Consider the following 21034-nt stretch of genomic DNA (forward strand, 5'->3'; position numbering starts at 1 on the left):
CCGACTTCCATAATCCCCAGGCAACAGACAGAATAAAGAATATTGGAGTCTAAGATGTAAGAAAAGCATTAGGTGGAAGGCCTCCTTTTTAAAGGCAATTTTGGAAGCCCTGTTGTATAAGTTTCTCTCCCCTGCTCCCTCCCTCCCTCCCTCTCTCTCTCTCTCTCTCCATAGTTCTTTTTTGACTGCCTGATCTTTGCCAAGGTGGTTCTAGGGGACTTCGTCTCTCTCAAAATGATTAAAAGCTCCATAAAGATTTTGACTTTCCTGCCCGGACAAAGGGCCACTTCCTCCTCTAGCAATGCCAGCAGTGGCGTCAGTAGAAAGATTAAGCACCCCCCCCCCATCTCCGTTAACATCTTAGGAAGGTGCTGTTTGGGCAGATCTGTCCTCGAACAGGGGGAAAGGGGGGGGGGGGTGCACCTAAGCAGACGCCGGTTAAGTGACAGGAGCCTGGCGAAGGAGCCAAAGCTTGGCTGCCAGCCCGGGGCCAGGCCTAGGCGCCCTTCTCAGCAGAGGCTCCCTTGTCCTCCAGACGCGCCACGGGGGAGCGCAGGGGTGAATCGCTCGGCTGTCCGCTCCCGCCATCCGGGGTGGTGGTGGGGGGGGGGGAAGGAAGGTGTGTGTGGGGGGGAGAGATAAATGCGCTGCCAAAGGGGATGATTAAGAGGCATATAAACCTCAACGCGCCGGAGGCGGTGAATGTACATCCTGAGTTGGAATCACGCAACCGGCCTTGGCACGAGAAATGGGGTGGGGGGCGGAACAAGCAGGCGGACAAACTCCGGAAGATAGCAGGGGTGTGGGCGATGTTGTTCCCTTCCGCCCCAATCAGAAGCCCCGTCGTGGTTGGCTTTGTCAGAAAAACAACAACGAAAACCCCGCCGAAAACACAACAGAAAACACAACAGCAGCGTTTCCACCAACTTCGTAAAAACCACCCGGGCGAAGCAGGTCAGGCCTACTCAGACCCATTTTGCCAAAAGGAGGAGGAGGAGGAGAAGGAGAAGAAGAAAAAGGAGGAGGAGGAGGAGAAGGAGGAGGAGAAAAAGAAGGAGGAGAAGGAGAAGGAGGAGGAGAAGGTGGCGAAGGAGGAGGAGGAGGAAGAGGAGAAGAAGAAAGAAGAGGAAGAGGAAGAGGAAGAAGAAGAGGAAGAGGAAGAAGAAGAGGAAGAAGAAGAAGAAGAAGAAGAAGAAGAAGAAGAAGAAGAAGAAGAAGAAGAAGAAGAAGAAGAAGAAGAAGAAGAAGAAGAAGAAGAAGAAGAGAGAAAATGGTCACACTTCAGTAAGTTTCAAGCCGAAGTGAAGGCGCCTTGGATTTCCAGAACTGGCGCGCTCCTCAAGTTCCTGCGCCCGAAGGAGCCCGGCTTCCCCCGAAGGGCGCCATATCTCGTACCCTCCACCGCCACCCCGATCTTGACGGCGGGCGAAGGCGGGAAAATGACGCTCCGGCAAACCAAACGCGCGCACAATCACCCCCCACACACACACACACCTCGCCTTCGCGCCCCCCACCCCACCCCCACCGTTTGCCTCGAAGCGAGTCCGCACGGCGCCCATCTCAGAAGGGCCAAGCGAAGAACAAAGAAGGCAGGAGGCCTCGGGAAGAAGCCGAGACGCGGCGGGAGGGAGCGGCGGGGGAAGGGGCAGCTGGAGGAAGCGAACGCGGGAGGCAAGCGGGGGAGGAGAGCGTGGGAGAATCAGCGCTCCGGAGCCTGGGCGGGAGAGCCCGAGGGCGGGGCCTGAGCGAAGCTCCTCGGCCGCCTAAGGCGCGGCGCTGAGGAGATTTTCCCACACAGCCCGGGCTCCCTGCGAGACAACGGGCCCTGTGATCCTCCCGAGGAGCTTTCTCCCCCGCCCCGCCTTTCCTCTATGGCGAACGAGGCCTGGTGAAAAATGGAACGGGAAACGGAGGCACTTCGGCCCCCGCAGGCACCAAGGGTCGCTAGCCAGAGTCCAGAGGGTGACCGGAAGGCACCCATTTGGCGGACGCCCGTTAGCCCAGAAAGGGCCGAAATTGCTCGGACTGCACGCGCGCGCGCGCTAGTCACCAGAGCAATGCGCTGGACAGAGGCGCTTCCAGCCACGTGGGCCCGAAAAACTGGCCTTCCCCCTCCAAAGCCCGCCACATATTCCTGGCTGGATGTTTTTTTTGTATCGTTTAATTTTTTTATCTTTTTTTTATTTTTTGTCAAACAGGAAAATAAGCCAGCCTGCATTGGGCTTCCTTGTCTGATGTTTCTTCAAAACAACCTTAAGTTAATGCGGTAGTTTGGCCTAGGAAGCGCGTCCAGTCATCGAAGATCCTACATTACTTACCTACTACAACAGTAGGCCCAGAGTGCATTCACCCTGGCAGATAAAAGCCTGACAGATAAAAGTAAATGGGAGGGTGGGATGAATAAACATTATATTTAAGTCTGCTTTCTACATTTCAGAATGGGAAATATAATTTATGAAATCACTGCTCGCTTTGGAAACTTTGCTCAATGAAACAACACAATGTGTACCAATGCACGCACAAGCACACAAAAATAACAGGAGCCTGACTTGCTTCCCTAGATCAGAGCAGAAGGTGTCTGATCCTACCAGGATCGGGAGATATTTGGTAAATAAAAAGATTTCGATCAGGCTAATTAGACAAACCCATTTATTTCAAGCATGTTTTTTTTTTAAAATTCTGCTTTTCTGCAAGACGGGGTATTTTAAGATTTAAAATAGTAAGATAATATATAGCTTGGATATGAGAGAGCATAGTGTGTGTGTGTGTGTGTGTGTGTGTGTGTGAGGGGGGGGAGGGAGAGAGAGATTATGTTCCCAATGACATTCTGGCCATGTATTAGAATCCTACTCCCCTCCCAAATAAAGCTTAATCTTCCTCAATGGGATTTTCTATGGATGAAATGCTTTGAAAGCCAGAGAAAGCTGGCTTATTTTTAAGGCCAGCCTTAAGGAGTTACTTGTCAGAAGATTAACTGAAGAGAACATGTTTAGATCTAGATGCCCAAGAAAGCTAGATCACAGCTTTTGGAAATGACCCACTATTTGAGGGGAGGGAGAGGAAAGAAGGAAGGAATCTGTAGCTTATGTCCTAAAGACAGTGTCCCCATTATATTAAGAAGCTAAATTGATTGACAATTGTACAGAAAAGCAATTTTGGATTTGGTATATGTGTTTGTGTGAGAAACATTCCATGCCATAGCTTTGGGTCTGCAGTGGAAATATCAGTATTGCAATATGACGTTGTGGTTAGTTGCACACTCAGCCAGATGGTTAGACTGGCATTTTTATCTATTTATCCAGAACTTCTCAAGGACTTGGGACATTTGGGGTATTATCATTATTGGTTGGTGATCAAAAAAGAGACCCATTGCACATCAGCACTTGAGCAAAGGAATTTGAGTCACGTAGGAATCAGTGGCCAGCGATCTTTTCATCTCTCTCTGGGAGCAAGAGATCAGACTGTAGACAAGTCTGGTCCCAATCCGCCTCAGAAGAGATCTTCCCATGGCTCCTGGGGTAGCAAAATCTGCTTATGAGCCATTCCCCTCGGGAGCTCCAGGAGGCAGAGAGAGACGGAAGATTGCGTTTGGAAGAGACACCCGACCTTCATCTTATGAAAATGATATTTAGATAGGATGTGGGCATTTGCAAGTCAAGATCCTACCATCTTAAAGGGTCGTTTGGATCGGTTTGGCTTTGACGAATCCAACTATCTTATTCTTCCTTTGCCGAGGTATTGGACTATACGGCATTGTATTGCATTATATCGCATTGTTGTTGCTGCTGCTATTGGTTCCAAAATACAAAATACAATATACATTTACATGTTTCTACGTCCACATGCATGCAATCTCTTTTCCCCAGCCTGATTTTTAAAATCAAAGAGGTTGGGAAGGAACCTTGTAAAATTCAGCCCGCGAAAGAGATGCCTTTAGCACAACGGCTCCCTTTCAGACCTTTCGGCCCCCGTTGTGGCTTCGTTTATTTGTCTTTAAACGATTTCCCCATAGATAGGACCCGCTCTGAAGAAGCCCACCACGCTTTTTTCTTCAAAGACCCACCATGGAACAGGGAGGAGGAGGAGGGACAGGCAGCCCGGGAAAGCTGAGGTTCATTTTTGCCACCAGCTCTCCAGCCTTTTGCAGCCCGGTGGGGCTGGGAAAACAAGACCACGCTGGGCCTTGTTGAGCCCCATGCAACTACCTACCCGCTACCACATTTCTTTTTTCTAGAGAGATCGGACCAACTGACTTTCTGCTGATTCCCCCCCACACACACACACACCCATCATCTCCGGTTGTCTTTAGCTGTACCCCGTTTCCTGGGAGCTACTGAGGGGCCATCTCCTCCCGTCCCCCCCCCGCCTGTCCTGCCACAACACCAGCTTGAAAACAAACTCCCATGACTGCTGCTTACATTGGCCCTCCAGGGAATGGGGAGGAGAAGGGGGGGGGGAGGTAATGTAATTAAATTTCTCCCCACACATTTTCCGAGAGGGGGGGCGGCAGCGGAGGTCACCCTGGAATGCAACTTTCTTAAAGGGAGTAATTTTCCTCTGAAAAATGGTGGTGGTGAGGACATGGTAAGGGGGAGGACCTGGTTTTAAAAAATGCCATTCGGTAGGCAATTTGCTAATTTAGCCTTATTAAAAGTGGGGGGGGGGATAGAACACCCAAGAAATTCAATTAAAGCCGCTCTGGCCCAAGAGCTATTTGAGGTATGAATAGCTATCTCCCCTAAAGCTGGAGCAATCATGTGGCATTAGACACTTCCGGAATCCTATAGCCAACTTGAAAAATCCCAGACCCCCTTTTCCCCTAATTTTTGCTCTGATCTGTAATTTTATCCACATTTGCACTAGTTTGAGCATTCTGGCTCTCCCATCTGAAAGCCTGCAATTACTATATAATTCTTCGCAATTTCACATGTCCTAATATGGACTGTAATTTTTGCGCAAGACAATTTCCTGCTATTTCAAGCATCAACATTGTCAAAGTTGTATGTACATAATAAATGGGAATATCAATGCATAGTTTTTAGCATAACATCTTGACTCCTCGATAATTATATCCGTTCGGAGCCTACGCAGAATTAGCCTGAATTGCACGGTAACTGCTGCTGCTTTAAAATTTTAAAAAATTACTCATAATTTTCCCAAAGATTACCAAGATCTCGAGTGCACAATGTCATCAGCGTAATGAAGAGTAAACATTTATGCTAATAATCTGCAATTTTTTTCCCATCAGCTATAAAGACAGAGGCTATATAGCAGAAAATTTCAGTGATATTCTGCAAGAGCCGGGCTGCGAAAACCTTCCTGAGCTCAGCGGCAGTTTCCAAGGTCCCTGGAGCCCACTTTTTTCCCGGGTGTTCTCTGGATATTTACTCCTCTGTGGCAGGGCTATTTCTCACACCAACATCCCCGAACCCAGCCCTCTTTTTCCAGCGTCTCCCCAACTTTTTCCCGGCAGCAATTTGCTGCATCGAACCTCGAGCTAAAACGAATGAAGTGGGGTCGGGATTCCACGGAACATTGACGGCTAAGAGGTAAGCCAAGGTGGCGGGAAAGCGTCTTCCCGGGGTGGGGTATAGAGTGGGGGCAGTGTCTTTGCTTTTACATATGCATTTTGACGCTCGATTTTCCCGTTACGGAGAGGAAGGCGGGGGGGGGGGCAAAAAAAAAAAAAAAGGACACGGTTCGTTCCTCGCCTAATTCTTCAATCGAAACTTCTTGTCGACTGTCGGGATTATTCCAGGCGTGCGAATGAAATGTGGATGTTTGAGAGAGCGTTGTGGACGTGCAAGATTTGGGGAGACGAGGGCTACCCTTGTTCGATCTCTGGAAGTTTATAGCGAAGGAGGGAAAACGGAGAGGGCTACACGCGTTTTAGTATAGCTTAGTTGTCCAGCCTGTCAAACGAAGCCCACTTGGGGTTTGTGCTGTTCTGTGCAGTAATAAGCGTCGCCTGTGAACTAAGCTGTAGGTATGGTGGGGAGGGGAGGCGGAGAGGAAGAGAGGAGGGTGCGACGAAGTGAAGCTCTGGGGCTAGTGCAGCTGACCTGGGAGACCAATGATTTGCCGACCCCGCCTTTGCCCTACCTGATTTTAATGGGGAGGAAGAAAAGGACAGGATGTATAGTGGGGAAATGTAAGGCGAGCCCAGGAACGAGGAAGCCCGTTTATTTCTTGATTGCCCTTTCGTTCATCTTTGATCTGCGCTGATCTAAAGAGCTTTGTCTTGTAACTTTAATTGACCATGCTTAAAAAGGGGAGGGGAGGGGAGTTCGCGTGGCTTTTGTGCATGCGCATGATGTGATACGTCTATCCCGAGACAAGAGATAGACACTCACATACATAAACACACGTATGGTGACAGTTGCAGACTTGGTTGGAAAGATCGCGGGCAGCGGGAAATAACATTCTCTTAACTGCAGACACCCGAGAAATGAGAGGCGGGGAGGGGGAGAAAACCAATGGAGAAGACGACAACTAGAGAGAAAGCCGTGCGGTGTCCGCGAGGCGAGAGATAGGGTTGGGACCACAAGAAGGCAGATGAATGCCGTCTGGATGGGTTCCTTAGATTTCAACTGTTTCAAAATGCAGGACGCAGCTGCCTTTCCTGGGGGAGGCCGACGCATTTCCAGCTATGGAGAGGGTCTTTTAAGAGGGGGAGAGAGAGAGGAATGAGATTTGATTTGGGGGGGGGCTATTAAAGAGGGATCTGCTTGCCCATTTCGCGGGAGTCTGTCTTCATTACTTCAACATTGTGCATTTGCTAATGCGAAAGGGCCCCTTCCTTTTCACAAGCCTGCGCCTTACACCTGCAAGCAATTTGGCGCGCTCCAGTATAGAGAGGGAGAGATGGCAGTTCGCACGGATTTCATCTCTCTCTCCCTCCCTCTCTCTCTTTCTCTCTCCCTCTCTCTGTGCCTTTCTCTCCTCCCTTATTCCCCCATTCTCAATGCACAGCAAATTTGGCTTTCAGTGCGTTATCTCTTTTGTTAATGCAAAAAGATTCCCCGGGCGAAAAAAATTGCTCATAATTACCAGAGAGATGGGGAAACTGCATTAGAATAAATAAACCTGAAATTACTGTAATTATGCTGTGTTTGATGGGCTCGGCTTGTAATCAAGAAGAGAATACAGTGAAATGATGCTGACCCTTTTGGGTTTTGCAGCTGCACGCGCACTTTGGGGTCTTTTTTAGGAGAAAAGGACTCCTTCTGATTATCATTAAGCTGTGTGCAACCTACTGCAGAAGTGTTGGGAAATGAGAGGCAGACGCTTCTCTCTCCCCCCCCCCCCAATGCGGGAGAGAAATTACCTATTCTTAAATTGCGTTTTTACCATTGACAGATTTATCCGGTAGGACTGTGTTGTTTGCGAAGAGACCGCGGTTGAAAAAGGCTTAGTCCTCGGCATCAATTTTTAATCATTGTAATGAGGTATTGTTTCAATAGAAGCCCCTTCGGATGATTCGGCGTTTAATTAATATCCTCATTATGGTGAATTTCGAATCAGATATTTGATGAACTACTTGTCAGGAATACGGCAGAATTAATGAGCTCTGCGGCGGCGAGATTAGCATTTGCAAACGGTACGGTTATAACGCGCCGTAACTTAAGCCCGCCTTCACCGGGACAAAACTAATAATTTCTCCATTTGGACGGGTTAGCTCGACTTGACTGAATTAAGGAAAGCCGAGGCGTTGGAGAGGACGAGTTTGTTTGACCACGGGGCCTTTTCAGATGCCCTTTCCCCTGGCTTGCCCCGGAGTCGATTCGAGGCCTTCCTACTGGAAGGGCCGCCCAGACAATCCCGGACTGCCGCAACCACCTTCCAGCGATTTACCTCCGCCTTTGGAAACAGGAAAGCAGTCCTTGTGCTTGCAGAAAGCACCCCGGACAACTCTCCTTCCTCGCCGCCAAAGATACACGGAGGCCGGACATTCTCCCACGGCCGGCGTCGCCTCTCCTTCAGAGCGCAAGGCCCATCCCCGATCGGCCCTGTGCTCTTGCGCCTTTTCCGCCTTGCGTGCGCTCTCCTCTCTCGGCAAGGAAGTACGTTAGCCGGAGCCCCATCATCCGATCACTCATTGCCCAGAATTGAAAAATGGGTGCGTGTCAAAACAAAAATCGATACGATTTCTCACCCGCTTCCTTCCCTCGAGCAACCTCCTGGAAAGCCACTCCCCACCCCCGCCCGATCCACACCCACTTTAGCCTCTCCTCTCCTCCGGCTTCTCTCCCACCCCAGAAGAAACTTGCCAGTGGATGCGCATCTCAGCCGGAAGGCAGGCAAGGGCGGCTTTCTGCAGCTCCGAGCCGCCGTCATCGTGCTGGTGTCGAGCTGGCACCCGGGGCCGGGAGCTCTGATCCCAGTCAAGATCTGACGAGCTTTCCTTCGACCCTCCCGCTCGCTCGCTCGCCCGCCCGCCCGGTAGGTCCTCGTGATCTTTGCCAGCAGGGTTCGGCCCGGGGAATTCGTTTGCTCTCAGGCTGAACCTTGAAGGCGGGTTTTTCAGCCTCTCTGTCTTAGCTCCAGGAACGGAAGGGTCCTTCCTTGGAGCAGAATGGTTGTCTGCCTTTTGGGTTTATACGGAGCTGAGAACAGAGATTTCACGGAACATGAGGCAACCTTGGGAGAGATTCTGCTTTAGCTCTGAAATCTTGTTTCAGTGGGGAAGGAAGGAAGGAAATTAGGAAATTAGGAAATTATTAGTTCCCTGAAATCCACCAAGACTCTGAAAAGATAAGAGGCAAAGATCTCCAAGTTGTTCTAAACCAGGTTCTCCTTAGAATCCATTTCCATCCCACAAAACTTAACTGGTAAAACCCCAAGCAGAGAAGAAAACAAATCCCAAGTTCCAATCCCCAGGCCTTTCTTCATCTGCTGCTCCTCCAGTTACCCACACAAACTCTCCTCGAGTTTATTAGCAAGGTGCAAATGCCTTCCCTGTCTGCACATCCCCAGCCTTTCCGGGGACCCGTTGTTTCCAAGAGAGGATCCTGCGTCTTATGCTGGAGCTGCTTCCAGAAGGGGTGAGGTTGGAGCTTTGGGCTACTACAGGAAAAGAGAGGAGGCACCAGACAGTTGAGAGGGGCTCGGATGTCTTCCAGGCCCCCCAAAGAATAGGAGGCAGCGGGAATAAGTGCCTCGGCTGCTTGCTAGGCCCCAACATTCCTGGGCGCACAACTTTCCTTTCTCCATTCCACTTGCCATCCTGATATCCTGATCCCTATCCTACCTTTTTTTGTCTGTCACTCCCTGGAGACAATTATTTACACCAGCTTTGCTCCTGAAGGCCATCTGTCCCGGCTCCTGGGGGATAAGCTAACATTACCTCCATTAGGGCTGGGGCAAAGAGGAGACCTCCTCTCGCAGACCTACCACACTGGATCAGGATCAGTCAGGTCATTCCTGAGTGGCCCTTCCCTGGCCTGGAACTCCTAGGAAGAGGAGACCACAGTAGCAGAGGACAGGCAAACCAGCGTTTTATGGACGCTAAGTTAAGGATAACAACAACAATACTATCCTGATCAAATGTTTATTGTTGTTGTTATTACTTCCTTTCCCTTAGAGCCCTCCATCACAGGTGAGAGATCTCCTTTTCTGGGTACCAAAGGCACACACCCCTTCGGGCTGCCCCTTCCCACACCCAAATCCAGAGCTCCAGATCCACCGCCCTTGGAATATTTGAGGAGAGTCGTATATGCCAGGCCGTGAGGAAATTCGTCCAGCCCTTCCCGCTTGGGTCAGGATTGGGAATAAGCACTGCCATGGCCCCTGGGCATCTTGATAAATGTTTTTGAATTGGATTTAAAAATGCTTTTGTAGCTACTGTTGTGCTGGAGTGCTGGAGTGCTTTCTGGCTAAGGGGGAAGTGTTACCTTGTCCTCCTTTCCGCCTCCCCCCAATAAAGCAAAGGCAAGACCATTCTCACTATAAAAACCAGACTCTCAATAAAACCTCAGAGAGAACTGCAGGCTTCCAGGTTATCACATCGTGGGAGATAATTTCTCCACGTGGCTGGTTTGCTTCTGTTTTGCCCCAAGCAAATTCATGAAAGATTTCATTTTTTTAAAAAAAAGGTATTTTTATAGTTATACCCAACTAAATGGGCCTGTGGAGAAAGAAGAGAAAGCAAGAGAGAAACCAGAAGCATTTGTTAAAAGCCCAAGCAATGCTATTCATTAGTCAGATATATTGACAAGCATTAGTTTTTGAACTCGAACATGGGTGCTGGGAGGGCACGCAAAAAAAAGGCTGATGCGTGAATGGGAAATGATTCCAAACTTAAAACTTTAAAACAGCCTGAGGACAAATTTTTCATTGTGTGTGTCTCTCTCCACCCCCGCCCCCCCCCCAACACACAAACACCATGGTGTGCTTACATTGCTTCAGAAAAACCACCAACTAACTGAGCCGGCCTCCAAAGCAAATTATGTTTGTGTGTGTGTGTGTGTTGTGTGTTGTTTTTTGGCAAACTTGCCACTCGTCCCCCCCCCCCTTTAAAGGAAGGCCAACAATAACATCCGATATAAATGCCATCCAGTTCTATAACTGCCTGTCAAAGTAAAGTGCTTAAGCTTGTAGTTTAGAAGTTTTCCAGCTTTGGAAAGAGATGACATCCCTTGCACGTGCCTTTCAAAACTGCCTGTTACCCTTTTGAGCAATAAACAAAATAACATTAAAATAAAATCATATGACATGTTTAGCCACTTTCGCCACATCAGATTTTGTGAATCACAACCCACTTTACGCTTCGTACATTTCCGCTGAGATCCATGAAAATGAATCCGAGAAATAAACCCCACCGGCTTTAAAAAAAAAAAAAAAAAGCCTGCAAGACTAGGTTTCTGCAAATGCGTTTGCAGTCCGAATCCCATGGCCTTCCTTGGATCCCGAGGAGCGCGCGCGCGCATGCCCCAAAGCGAAGAACAAGCAGCAGCCATAATGAGAACAGTCCCTTCAGCGTGTGTGCGCGCGGTTGGTTTGAAACAAACGGCCTGAACACAGCATCACTTTTGCAAAACAGATCCGCCCATAAAAGTTTATTTTTAAAAAATGTTTAGGACTCTCATAGTGGTAGTTTTAAGTCAATAAATAATAATAATTTAAAAAAATCCCTTTCCCATTCGACAAAAGGAAAAAAAAATGTACACCGAGAGGACTACAACGAACACAGAAGGAGAAGGGGAAGGAAGGAAGGAAGGAAGGAAGGAAGGAAGGAAAGAAGGAAGGAAGGAAGGAAGGAAGGAAGGAAGGAAGGAAGGAAGGAAAGAAGGAAAAGTTGTTCCTTGGTGAAGCCCAGAAAGGAAGGATGAGTTGAAGGGAATGGCCAAGTTTCATTTGGACAGGACAGAAAGACGGACAAGAGAGAGGACCCTACTCCCCCTCCCTTCCTGGGACAAACAGGTTCTTTGCTGCCGGCGTCGGGATGCCCATGCCGAGGGCCGTGTTCCGCGCTGCTGCTGGCAGCCTGTCGTCCGGCATGGCTGAGGGACTATCTGGGGCCGCCGCGTCAGCTGTCTGCAGTGGGAACCAGCCCCGCCTGGCATCTGTGCTTGTCTCGGGAGCTGCGACCCAAAAACCGTCGGCGGCCCAGAGACGCTCCTGCTGGCTCAGGCTTCTCTAAAGGGGGACGAAGGCGGCTTCCTTCTGCGATGCGATTTCCCCAGACCAACAAGGTTGCCTTTGTTTGTTTTCTTCCTTCTTCCTTCGTTCGGTGGTTCCAAGCCGATGGGGCGATCGGCTTATCCGTTCAACGTTGCAAAAGGAAAAGGAAAAGAAACAAACAAACAAACAAAAAAAAAGAAACACAAAAGCCAAAGCAAAAACAAAAAAAACAAAAAACCAAAACAACATAAACCGGAGCCGGCCAACCCTTCGCTCCTCACATCAGCTGAGGCTGTTGCATAGTCTCCTGGTGGGCCGAAGGGTACCAAGACGTGTAGCTGGGGATGTAGGTGCCCGGGGTTCCCGTGGAGCTCTTACCCGACGACGAGCCGGTGTTCCAGACTGGCGGCCCGGGCGGAGAGCTGGCCGACAGCGACCTCCCGTTGGCCAGGCCGCTGCTTTCCAAGGCGGCTCCTCCTTGCTTCATGAGCTTCTTGAATTTGGAGCGCTTGTTCTGGAACCAGATCTTGACCTGCAACCCGTCCCAGGAAGAGAAACGGTCAGAACCCATCGGAAAAGTCACAAGCCTTCCCTACCCAAGCCACCCTCGGGCCCAAGAAGGGAGCTCTCTCCCCCCCTCCCGCCCCCCTTCCTCCGAGGAATCCAGTCTCGGCCCCAAGGCGCCAGGCAGTGTTTGGCTGCAGCCCCGGGCAGAAAGGTCGATGGAGCTGGAGGCGCGCTTCCACTTTTCCTCCCTACTTTAATGGGGGGCGGAAAGCGAGTCAGCTGCTGTTCCGAGACTAACCAGGTCGTTTTTAACTGTTACCCCTTGCCCAGTGTCCAAGGACCAATAGGTCCAAAGGCCAATAACTTTGTTCCCCCAGTCCACACGTGGCTAAGAATCGGGGTGCCGCGATGCTCAAGACCTCGGAATGCGGCCAGGACAGAGAGTAACGGTGCCCCAAGACAGCGGACTCCCATTTCTAAACCGGGAAGGGGGCCCAGGCCAAAGAAAGTGTCGCGCCAATTAAAATCCCGACGGTTTTTAATTTCGAGGTTTGAGGTTTCGACCTAGAAAGGGGTATAGGGGGAGATGGGCATGAACGGTAGCGGGCGGGTGGTTTTCCTTTGGATCGGATTTCTGGAAAGGGAGCCGGATTGTTGTTGGGCCCGGCTTTCTCCACGTCCCGAAAGGACATTTCTGGACCCTGAGAAACTCGGGCCTTCAAACCTCTGGTTCCTATCTGAGGAGTATAGAGACCTATTGAGCCAAAGGCGCCTTGGAAAGAGAAGAAGCGAAGCTCGACCAACAAGGCTTCGTAGCAGCCCAGCTCAAGAAGAAGGAAAGCGCCGGCAAAGCAAATAACGTGTTTTAATAATGTGTTTTTAGGGCGCTTTCCCAGATTTGGGGAGATGGATTCATCCAGACACGCGATAAGAGAGGAGGGAATCCCTTTGGGGAGATTTTCTTCGGCTCGACCGGACCCCCCCGAAACTCTCCGCTCCTTCCTTGCCGAAGGAAGCTCGGGGGTCGGAAAAGCACCAAGCCTCCTTGGGGGGACAGGGGAGCGTCTCAGGGCTGGGATGAGGAGGGGAAACGGCCCCGGCTCTGCCTACCTGAGTCTGGGTGAGGCCCAAAGAGGCGGCCAACTCGGCTCTTTCCGGCAAAGCCAGGTACTGGGTCTGTTGGAAGCGCCGGTTCAAAGCCTGGAGCTGCAAGCTGGAGTAAATCGTCCTGGGTTTCCGGATTTTTTTCCCTTTGCCGTTAAAGCGCACTTCGCCGCCTTCCACCACGGTGCTTTTCTCGGTCTCGGTCCCTGGAAGAAGTGACAAAGGAGCCCCCCGTGAGAGAGAGACCCGGACGCCTCGCTAGCTAAGCCCCACCGGCAGCCCCCGAAGCCGGGCGGAGATGAGGCGGCTGTGGTGCGTGCAGAGGAGAAGGGATTGTTGGCAGCCCCGCAGTTCCATCGCCCGTGGGGAAGGGGAAGGAAGGGGAGAAAAAGGAAAAGTTTTTTCTATTTTTACAGGCGGCGGCACTTTAGGTTTAATTACCCTTAATTGCATACATTGTTTATAGCGCGACGCAATAAATAATTGCCGAGTCTAATAGGCGCACATCTGGGGGGGAGAAGAGAGAGAGTTGGAAAGAGTGCAGAGGAAATGCTTTCGGGGCTTTGCCAGCCGGGCCTGGTGTGGCTTTGTGTGCAAACTGCAGAGATCTTGGAAACTAGGCTGTTCCCTTGAGGGTAGTTGGGGCAGAAACCAGGAGGTTTTGGGGTTGGGGGCGGCGGGGGGGAGAAAAACCTTCAAACAAACCCCATTCAGTTTGGCTGCATTTCTTTTTGTTTCTCTTCCCCATCTTTCGGGGGGTTGAGGAAAATCCATTTAGGGTTTCTCCCTCCCCTCGCCCCCTCCCTCCCTACCGACCCCCTCCCCGCCCTGCCCTCCCCTCCCGCCGGCAAATGGCACGTACCTGTCTCCTCTAACCGAGTCTGAGCCAAGCTGGTGCTGTTGGGGTAGGACTGCACCGAGCTCATGTAAGGGTTGCCCGAGTGGCTGCTGACCGAGTTGACATAGGGGTAGCCCAGCGGTCTGGAGAAAGAGGATGCGGCGCTGTACGAGGTGTCCGGCTGCGAGTGGCCGGCCGAGTGTAAACAGTGCATGGAGTAGTGGCCGTGGGCCATGGGCGACGGAGGCATTTGCTGCCCGGGCGGGCCAAACTCCATGAAGACCGCCTTGCCTGAGACGGGGCTATTTAGGCTCTCTGGCATGGTGGTCATGGTCATTGCTCGCCGCTGACTCGGGTGTCTCTCCCTCGCTCGCTCTTGCTCTCTCTCGCGCTCTCGTCTTTGGGGGGGCCTCTCTCCCGGCCTCGCCGTCCTCGGGACCCAATTTAAGAGGCCCGGGGCTTTTCACTTTCCATTCATAAGAAAATGGAGTTGGGCTCTTTGAAGAAAAAAATTTTTAAAAAAAAAAAAGTGTCTCGAAGGCATGAGATGTGCTGGGGGGAATCTACACAAACTCGCCTAAAAGCTTTGACTCAGCCAAACGCCATGAATATGCATGAGCCCGCCGAGCTGATTGGCCCGCCGTCTGGCAGAAGCGCTCGCGATTGGCCCGAGACGCTTTTAGGGGGCTTCGCCGGCTGGACCGGGCGAGCGAGAGACGGACTTCGCCTGGGCGGAGGAGACGCTGCCGCGGGACCCTTCCAGCCGCCTCTCTCCACCACCCCCCACCCACCCCAAGTCCACCCCCCCCCTCCCCCGCCAAGGATGCGGGAAGGAAGACGGGAAAGATTCGCAATCCAGGCTCTCCTCTTCTCCGCTGGAGAGGATGAAGCCCGGGCTCCATTCCCACCCACCCTCCAGGCTCTGCTTGACTTTTCCGGGTTATCCCTACCGGTGTGTTAGGGATATATGTCAGCTGGAAAAAGAAGCATCAGGGTCTCCCACCCGCCAACTTCTCCGGCTTTGCCCTTTGCCCGTTTCTCCTGCCCCCCCCCAAAGCCTTTCAGGTGCGGTTGGCGGGTGGAACCGTTTCTCGGAGCGGCCACTGGGCTACGGGCCGGTCCTCGGTCTTAAAGCAGCCAAGCGAGGGGAGCGCAGTTGGCAGGTGTGGCAGGGCGAGACCGGCCAGGCCCCTCCTTGCAGGCGCGCGCAATTCGCGGGGCAGGATTTCCCCGGGGCTGCATATGGTGCGCGAGAGGGGCCAGCGGGAGCGGCAGGACTAGCCAAGCGCCCCAACAGGGCCGAGGAAGGCAGGCAGGCAGGCAGGCAGGCAGGCAGGAAGGAAGGCAGGCAGGCAGGAAGACAGGCAGGAAGGAAGGAAGGATGGAAGGATGGAAGGAAGGCAGGAAGGAAGGCAGGAAGGATGGAAGGAAGGATGGATGGAAGGAAGGAAGGCAGGAAGGAAGGCAGGCAGGCAGGAAGGAAGGAAGGATGGAAGGAAGGCAGGAAGGAAGGAAGGAAGAAAGACCGCTGGAGGATCGGAAGCCAGAGTTGTGCGCAGAGGGGCGAGGGACCAGCGCTTCCACTCTCCTGACAAGACACGTCACTCGTGGGGTCAGGTCAGGTCATTTTAACCGCTTCCACGCATTGAGTTGGTAGCGGGACACCTTGCAGACTTGAAGGGGGTGAAGTCAGCTTTCGACTCGATTGGGATTCAGTCCAATTTACGAGAGGATGCCCACTTTAGAGTCAGGGCCACGGGATTTACTCCTCGCGACCCCATTCAAAAGCAATCTATTGTAAGACCTGGTACACCTTGGTTCCTTTGAAGTTGAAGTCCTGAGGGGACTGTGGGAAAGCTGCTGTGTCTAACTCCCCCGAGCAGCAGGTTAGTTGCAGACTAATTTTCTGAATAGTGGTTGCTGTGGACGGTTTCTCAGAATTCAACCTAAAGTAGTAGGCGGTGAAGAAGGAAAACCTGCCGTTGGTGATAAATTCTAAATAATGGGCACCTTTGCTTTTCTATGAGTTTGCCTGAGCAGCCTGAGGTGGAAAATGGAAAGGGGGGGAATAAATCCCAACTTGAAGCCTCCCCCCCACCCCCGCGCCTCTGTGAGAACAACCGGGCTACTTTCGAATTCAAGTCGCACAGAAAAAGGGGAAGGTTGGGGGCTGAAGTGACCCGGTCACTCTCCCTCCCTCCCTCCCTCCTTCCTTCGATTCCTTCCTTCGATTCCTTCCTTCCTTCCTTCCTTCCTTCGATTGCCTCTAGTTGAGCAAAGCATCAAAATAGTTTCCACGCCGTCGTCAGGCGAGGCCTCCAGGGTGCAATCTCCACTGACTTTCCGAGGTCTAATAATTAGAAAGCACCGGCGGCTAATTATTTCACTCCTCATTTCACGATCTCTCTCTCTCCCTCTCTCGATTGAGATGCCGGGCGGAGCGGGCCGTCCTGGGGGAGGGGGGTTAGGGGTGGGGAGAGGCTGATCTTGCGGAAAGTTCACACGTGCAGCTGTATTAGTTACTGATTCACTTGATTAAATGCTAGTCTCAAGTGCTCTGATCCACAGCTGAAGGCGCCCCCATTAGCATAACACTGATGTTTAATTCTCATACGCATAATTAGCCATATATTTAACACTAATGGCGGCACGCGAAGCCTTTGGCGTGTTTAAACAACCGGAGCGCGGGGGGGGGGAATATATAAATATATATATGTGTGTGTGTGTGTGGATGTGCGTGTGTGTGTATATATCACACGCACACTCACTCCCCCCCCCCACGTGCACGCACGAGCCCCCCGAGACACGCACGCGCTCCTCTTTGGCCCGAGCTCCACTTCTCCGCCTGCCCTGCTCGGTTCCACCTCGGCGCGTCGAGGGCGCGCACGGAACCCCTCCGGCTCTGTTGTAATCAAGCCCACTTTTTTTTTTTTTTTTGGCAAAGGGAGATCACCAGTAAAAATGAACATTCAGACAAATTGCATCGCGGGTGGCGTTATAGATATTAATGGGGGGGAGAGGCCTCCCCTCCCCGCCGGCTGGCTGGCTGGCTGCTTTTCAGAAGCCGGCGAGCAGCTCCTGCGCTCGCCGCGAACTAGAAGGCGACGGTGGCGGGCAGAAGCCAGAGCTGCGAGACCGTCCCGTAGCGTTCCCCACCCACCCACCCTTATAGCATCCACTTCCGAGGGGCTCTGGAGAGTCGGGCTAAAGCGGGGCCACCTGCCTCCCTGGAAGTCTTTCCGATGCTTTGGAGCCCTTTCATCCCTCCCGTCCCCCAAGCGCGGCCGAAAAGAGCGGCGCCCCTCGGGTGCCCACATCGCAACGCACCTGGCGACTCAGCCCTCCCTCGCCGCTTGTCCTCTCACCTGGACCCGGAGCGCGTAAGTGTGAATGGCCGCTAAGACAGGTCTGGCTCGCGTTGGAGGAGAAGGGAGCGGAAGGGAGAATGTTTGCCTTGGAAATCGAGCCTTTAGCTGGGGGGGTTTTGAAGTGGCCGAAAGTGTTTCCAAACTGGGAGAAAAGTTTGCAACTGGTTGGAAGGGGGAGTAGAGGGGTGGGGCAAGTTGCCTCCCAAGCCCGGAACCCGGCCATTTCTTGGATATGGAATAGCATTTGAGTGCGGGCTCTTGCTCCTAGTCCTCATTGAGGCTAATCGGATGGCTTTTCCAGCTGCGATGGAAAAGAGGTGTGTTGAGCAAAAGAAAAAAAGAAAAAAGAAAAAAAAAAGCCCATTTATAAGGAGGGCTGTTCTTGCGTCCCTAGCAAAAGCCCCCGTCTCCGGCCTGCAGATTTTCTTCCTGCGAGAGAAAATCAAAGTTTTCGGGTGAAGCGCCTCGTCGGGTTGCCAGAGACGCCCTGAGAATAGAGGAGGGTTAATTTTGCACCGGCCTTGCCAAGTGGGTCGAAGGGAGTGTGTGTGTGTGGGGGGGGGTATTGCACTTCTCTCACGCGCGCTGGAAATCTGCACCCATTCCGCGCGGATGCACTTGTCTGAATCACGCAATTCTCTGGCGGAAAGTCCCTTCGGTTTGTGTACGATTTGCTATGCTCAGGCGGCGGCATCGGTTGGGCCCTTCCACTGAATTAACCCAGCTGAACTCAGCCGGATGTACTTTTAGGTCGAAACTTATCGGGTGTTCCTTTCCGTCGACATTTGTGTTAGAATTTGTTTGAAATTCGGGGGGTGGGGGTGGGTGGGGAGAGAGGGCCGAATCCACGAGCGGGCCATTTCATCAGGTCTGGTGTCGCAGCTTTGTAATCAATTCTAATCAAACCTGCCCAACACTGGCTTTTTATACTGGGCGTACCCAGCTGCCCCTTTCCTCGTCCTCTGTGGCCACAAACCGAAGGATTCCGATCGTCCCAAAGCTTTTAACTTCGTTGAGATTGAAGTCTCTCCTGGGGGAGACTCCAGTCCTTTCATCCCTAAGGACTTCGGAGAAAACGCGTGTAGAGATTGCACGTGCAAGAAGACACGTTGTGCATGTGTGTGTGGAGAGAGACCAGAAAGTGTTTCTGCTTTGATAGCGCGAGACTCCGATTTGGCTTGTTTTTTTTTCTGCAAAGGGACATTGTTAAAGAATTGGGTCAAAGTAGTTCTGTGAGGCTGAAGGCCCTGAAGGGTTTGAGAGGTGTTCCGGGAGGGGGAGGGGGGACAGAGAAGGAAAAAAGTTGTTTCCTCTAGAGATCTACCAACTTTGTATTCAGATCCATAGCAGAGGGAGGGAGTTGGAAAAGAGAAGCCAAGCACAGAACTTTCCAAACTTTGTTATTCTTTTCATGGTCCCAATGACAGCAATGACACACACTCTCCCCACTTTCTCCCCTCCTTCCCTCTCTCTCTCTCTCTCACACACACACAAACAATAAACCTTTCTGCAATCACCTTAATCATTAGGATTATAAATGTGTATCATAAATGCTGCTACCTCAGTCTAATTGCTGGGCAAACAGCTTGTTACCACAGCAGTTGGTAAAATCCTGCAGTCCTAATAAAATTAACCCGAGGGGGGGAGTAACGCTCTGGGAAGGCTGCAATTAAACAGAGAGAAAGGGGGAGAGAGAGAGAGAGAGAGAGATGCTGGCCCAATGCAGAAGATGTACCTTTAAGCCTATTTGGTAGTAAGTCTCTTTGGGTTCCATAGACTCTTGCTACTTTTACATCAACCCTTAGTTCTTCCACTGAAATAAGTGGGAAGCAGTGTTGTCTACCTCAGACCCAACTTGGTCAAGACACTTCAAAAGTGTTCACTTGCTTAGGAAGAAAGTGTTGGGCAGCTACTCAAAGCCTGTGAGATTATCTTTTTACTCCAACCCAGTGTGGAGTAAACAAGGCCCTTTCTCATTCTAATGCCATGTGCATTATATTGGTGTAGCCTGCTAAGCCTTGATTTGGCTTCATCTATGTTTTATGGCATAAACCCACACTGGGTTGGTTTCAGGCACTAGCGAAATCATAAAACATAGTTTGTAAGCACAGGTTAATCCCAAACGCAAGGGTTGGCGTGATGGTTTAATGTTCTGTGTAACTCCAACTCCAGGGAAGGGAGAGAGGGAGGTTCCCAGGGGAATACTGAAGGAAGCAATGCAATCAAAGAGTTTTGTGCCACCTTAAAGCCTCATGCATTTATGATATATACATCCCCTATATCTAGGGGATTGCGGTGCCATGGACTATAGCTTTCCAGAGCTGGTGTCCTCGGTACACATCCTTTAGTAGAAAGAAAAGCAACACGGAAGTTCAGCTTGTCAAAGAGCCGACTGGTGCTCTGAACTCAAAAGGGCCCACAAAATGGGAAGCCAGGTGCAAGGAAGGATCTTCTTCATCACTCAAGTCCTTTGAGGCAAATGGGTTTAGGTTTTCTTTGCTCAATTGACTGGGTTGACATGCTGGTTCCTGACTTTACCTTCCCAAGGGGGCTGGACTAGAAGACCTCCAAGGTCCCTTCCAGCTTCTATTCTATTCTATTCTATTCTATTCTATTCTATTCTATTCTATTCTATTCTATTCCATTCCAGTCCTGTCCTGTCCTGTCCTGTCCTATTCTATTCCAGTCTAGTCTATTCCAGTCTAGTCTAGTCTAGTCTATTCCAGTCTAGTCTAGTCTAGTCTAGTCTATTCCAGTCTAGTCTAGTCTAGTCTAGTCTATGTTATATTCTATATTCTATTACATTCTATTCTCTTCTGTTCTGTATATTCTATTCTATATTCTATTTCTCAGAGTCTCCCCCCTGAGTTGTCCAGGAAATGAGGGAATCAAATTTGCCGAAGTATCCAACAGCACTCGCTTAATTTAGTTGCTGAATTAATCCCTTTGCCGAGTTCGCACGAAACTAACCAAACGAATTGAGTTTGCCTAGCAGAGTTAAACTCCAGCCCTCATCCAATTTTGCAAATACTGGCAGTTCACGTGAGGCGCGAGATGTTTGGTGTCAATGATTTAATTGGGCTATTGTGAGAATCCAGCCCAAAAGGTGGATCTTCCACACTGGTGCTTGTAAGATCTTCCATTATACACAACCTCACATTGGTCCAGGACAATGGAGATTGTAGTCTAGCAGCTCTGGAAGAGCGCCAGTCGGGAAAACTTTGATATATCCTCTTTAAATGGGGGGGAAAAACAAAAAACCAAAACACTACTTTTAACCTTGGAGCAGCGACCCTCCACTCATTTATAAGCAAGGAGGCCTCGTTGTTTACGAAGTGATCGTGAAAGCTCAGCCATTCGTAAACTAGGATTTTGTGATTTAAGAGACTCGTGTGAATCCAATTTTATTTAGTCAACCTTGGCTTTATTGCCAAATTCCATATTCCTAGGGCCTCATCAAAAAGTTGACTTCTGTCTCGGAGACCTTTCTTACCGGAGTACACATTACCAAATTTTAATTCACAACAACCAGCACTCGAAAAGAATTTATTACCGGAGAACGATCAGATCATTTTTAAAAAAAAAAAATAAAAAC

General features: G+C 50.8%; 1 protein-coding gene across 1 annotated transcript; it reads right to left on the reverse strand.

Annotated features, from left to right (window-relative positions):
- Positions 1-11045: 11045 nt before the first annotated feature.
- On the reverse strand, positions 11046-14408 carry DLX1 (distal-less homeobox 1). The gene is made up of 3 exons (XM_026677747.2): positions 14096-14408; positions 13240-13439; positions 11046-12154 (listed from the first exon to the last, which is right to left on the reverse strand). Exons 1-3 carry the CDS (start codon positions 14406-14408, stop codon positions 11900-11902), a joined length of 768 nt encoding a protein of 255 aa, XP_026533532.1. The 3' UTR covers positions 11046-11899.
- Positions 14409-21034: the final 6626 nt, after the last annotated feature.

Source organism: Notechis scutatus, chromosome 1 (genome assembly GCF_049901735.1).
Source record: "Notechis scutatus isolate UNSWTSFEM ecotype Mainland chromosome 1, rNotScu1.2, whole genome shotgun sequence".
In the NCBI taxonomy this organism is placed as follows: Eukaryota; Metazoa; Chordata; class Lepidosauria; order Squamata; family Elapidae; genus Notechis; species Notechis scutatus.

Excerpts from the sequence above, each read along its gene's own strand:
- DLX1 (XM_026677747.2), bottom strand. The coding sequence starts at position 14,408 with ATGACCATGACCACCATGCCAGAGAGCCTAAATAGCCCCGTCTCAGGC. Across the intron at positions 13,440-14,095 it reads GACTCGGTTAGAGGAGACAG|GGACCGAGACCGAGAAAAGC; the intron begins GTACGTGCCATT and ends CACTTCTTCCAG. Across the intron at positions 12,155-13,239 it reads TGGGCCTCACCCAGACTCAG|GTCAAGATCTGGTTCCAGAA; the intron begins GTAGGCAGAGCC and ends GACGGGTTGCAG.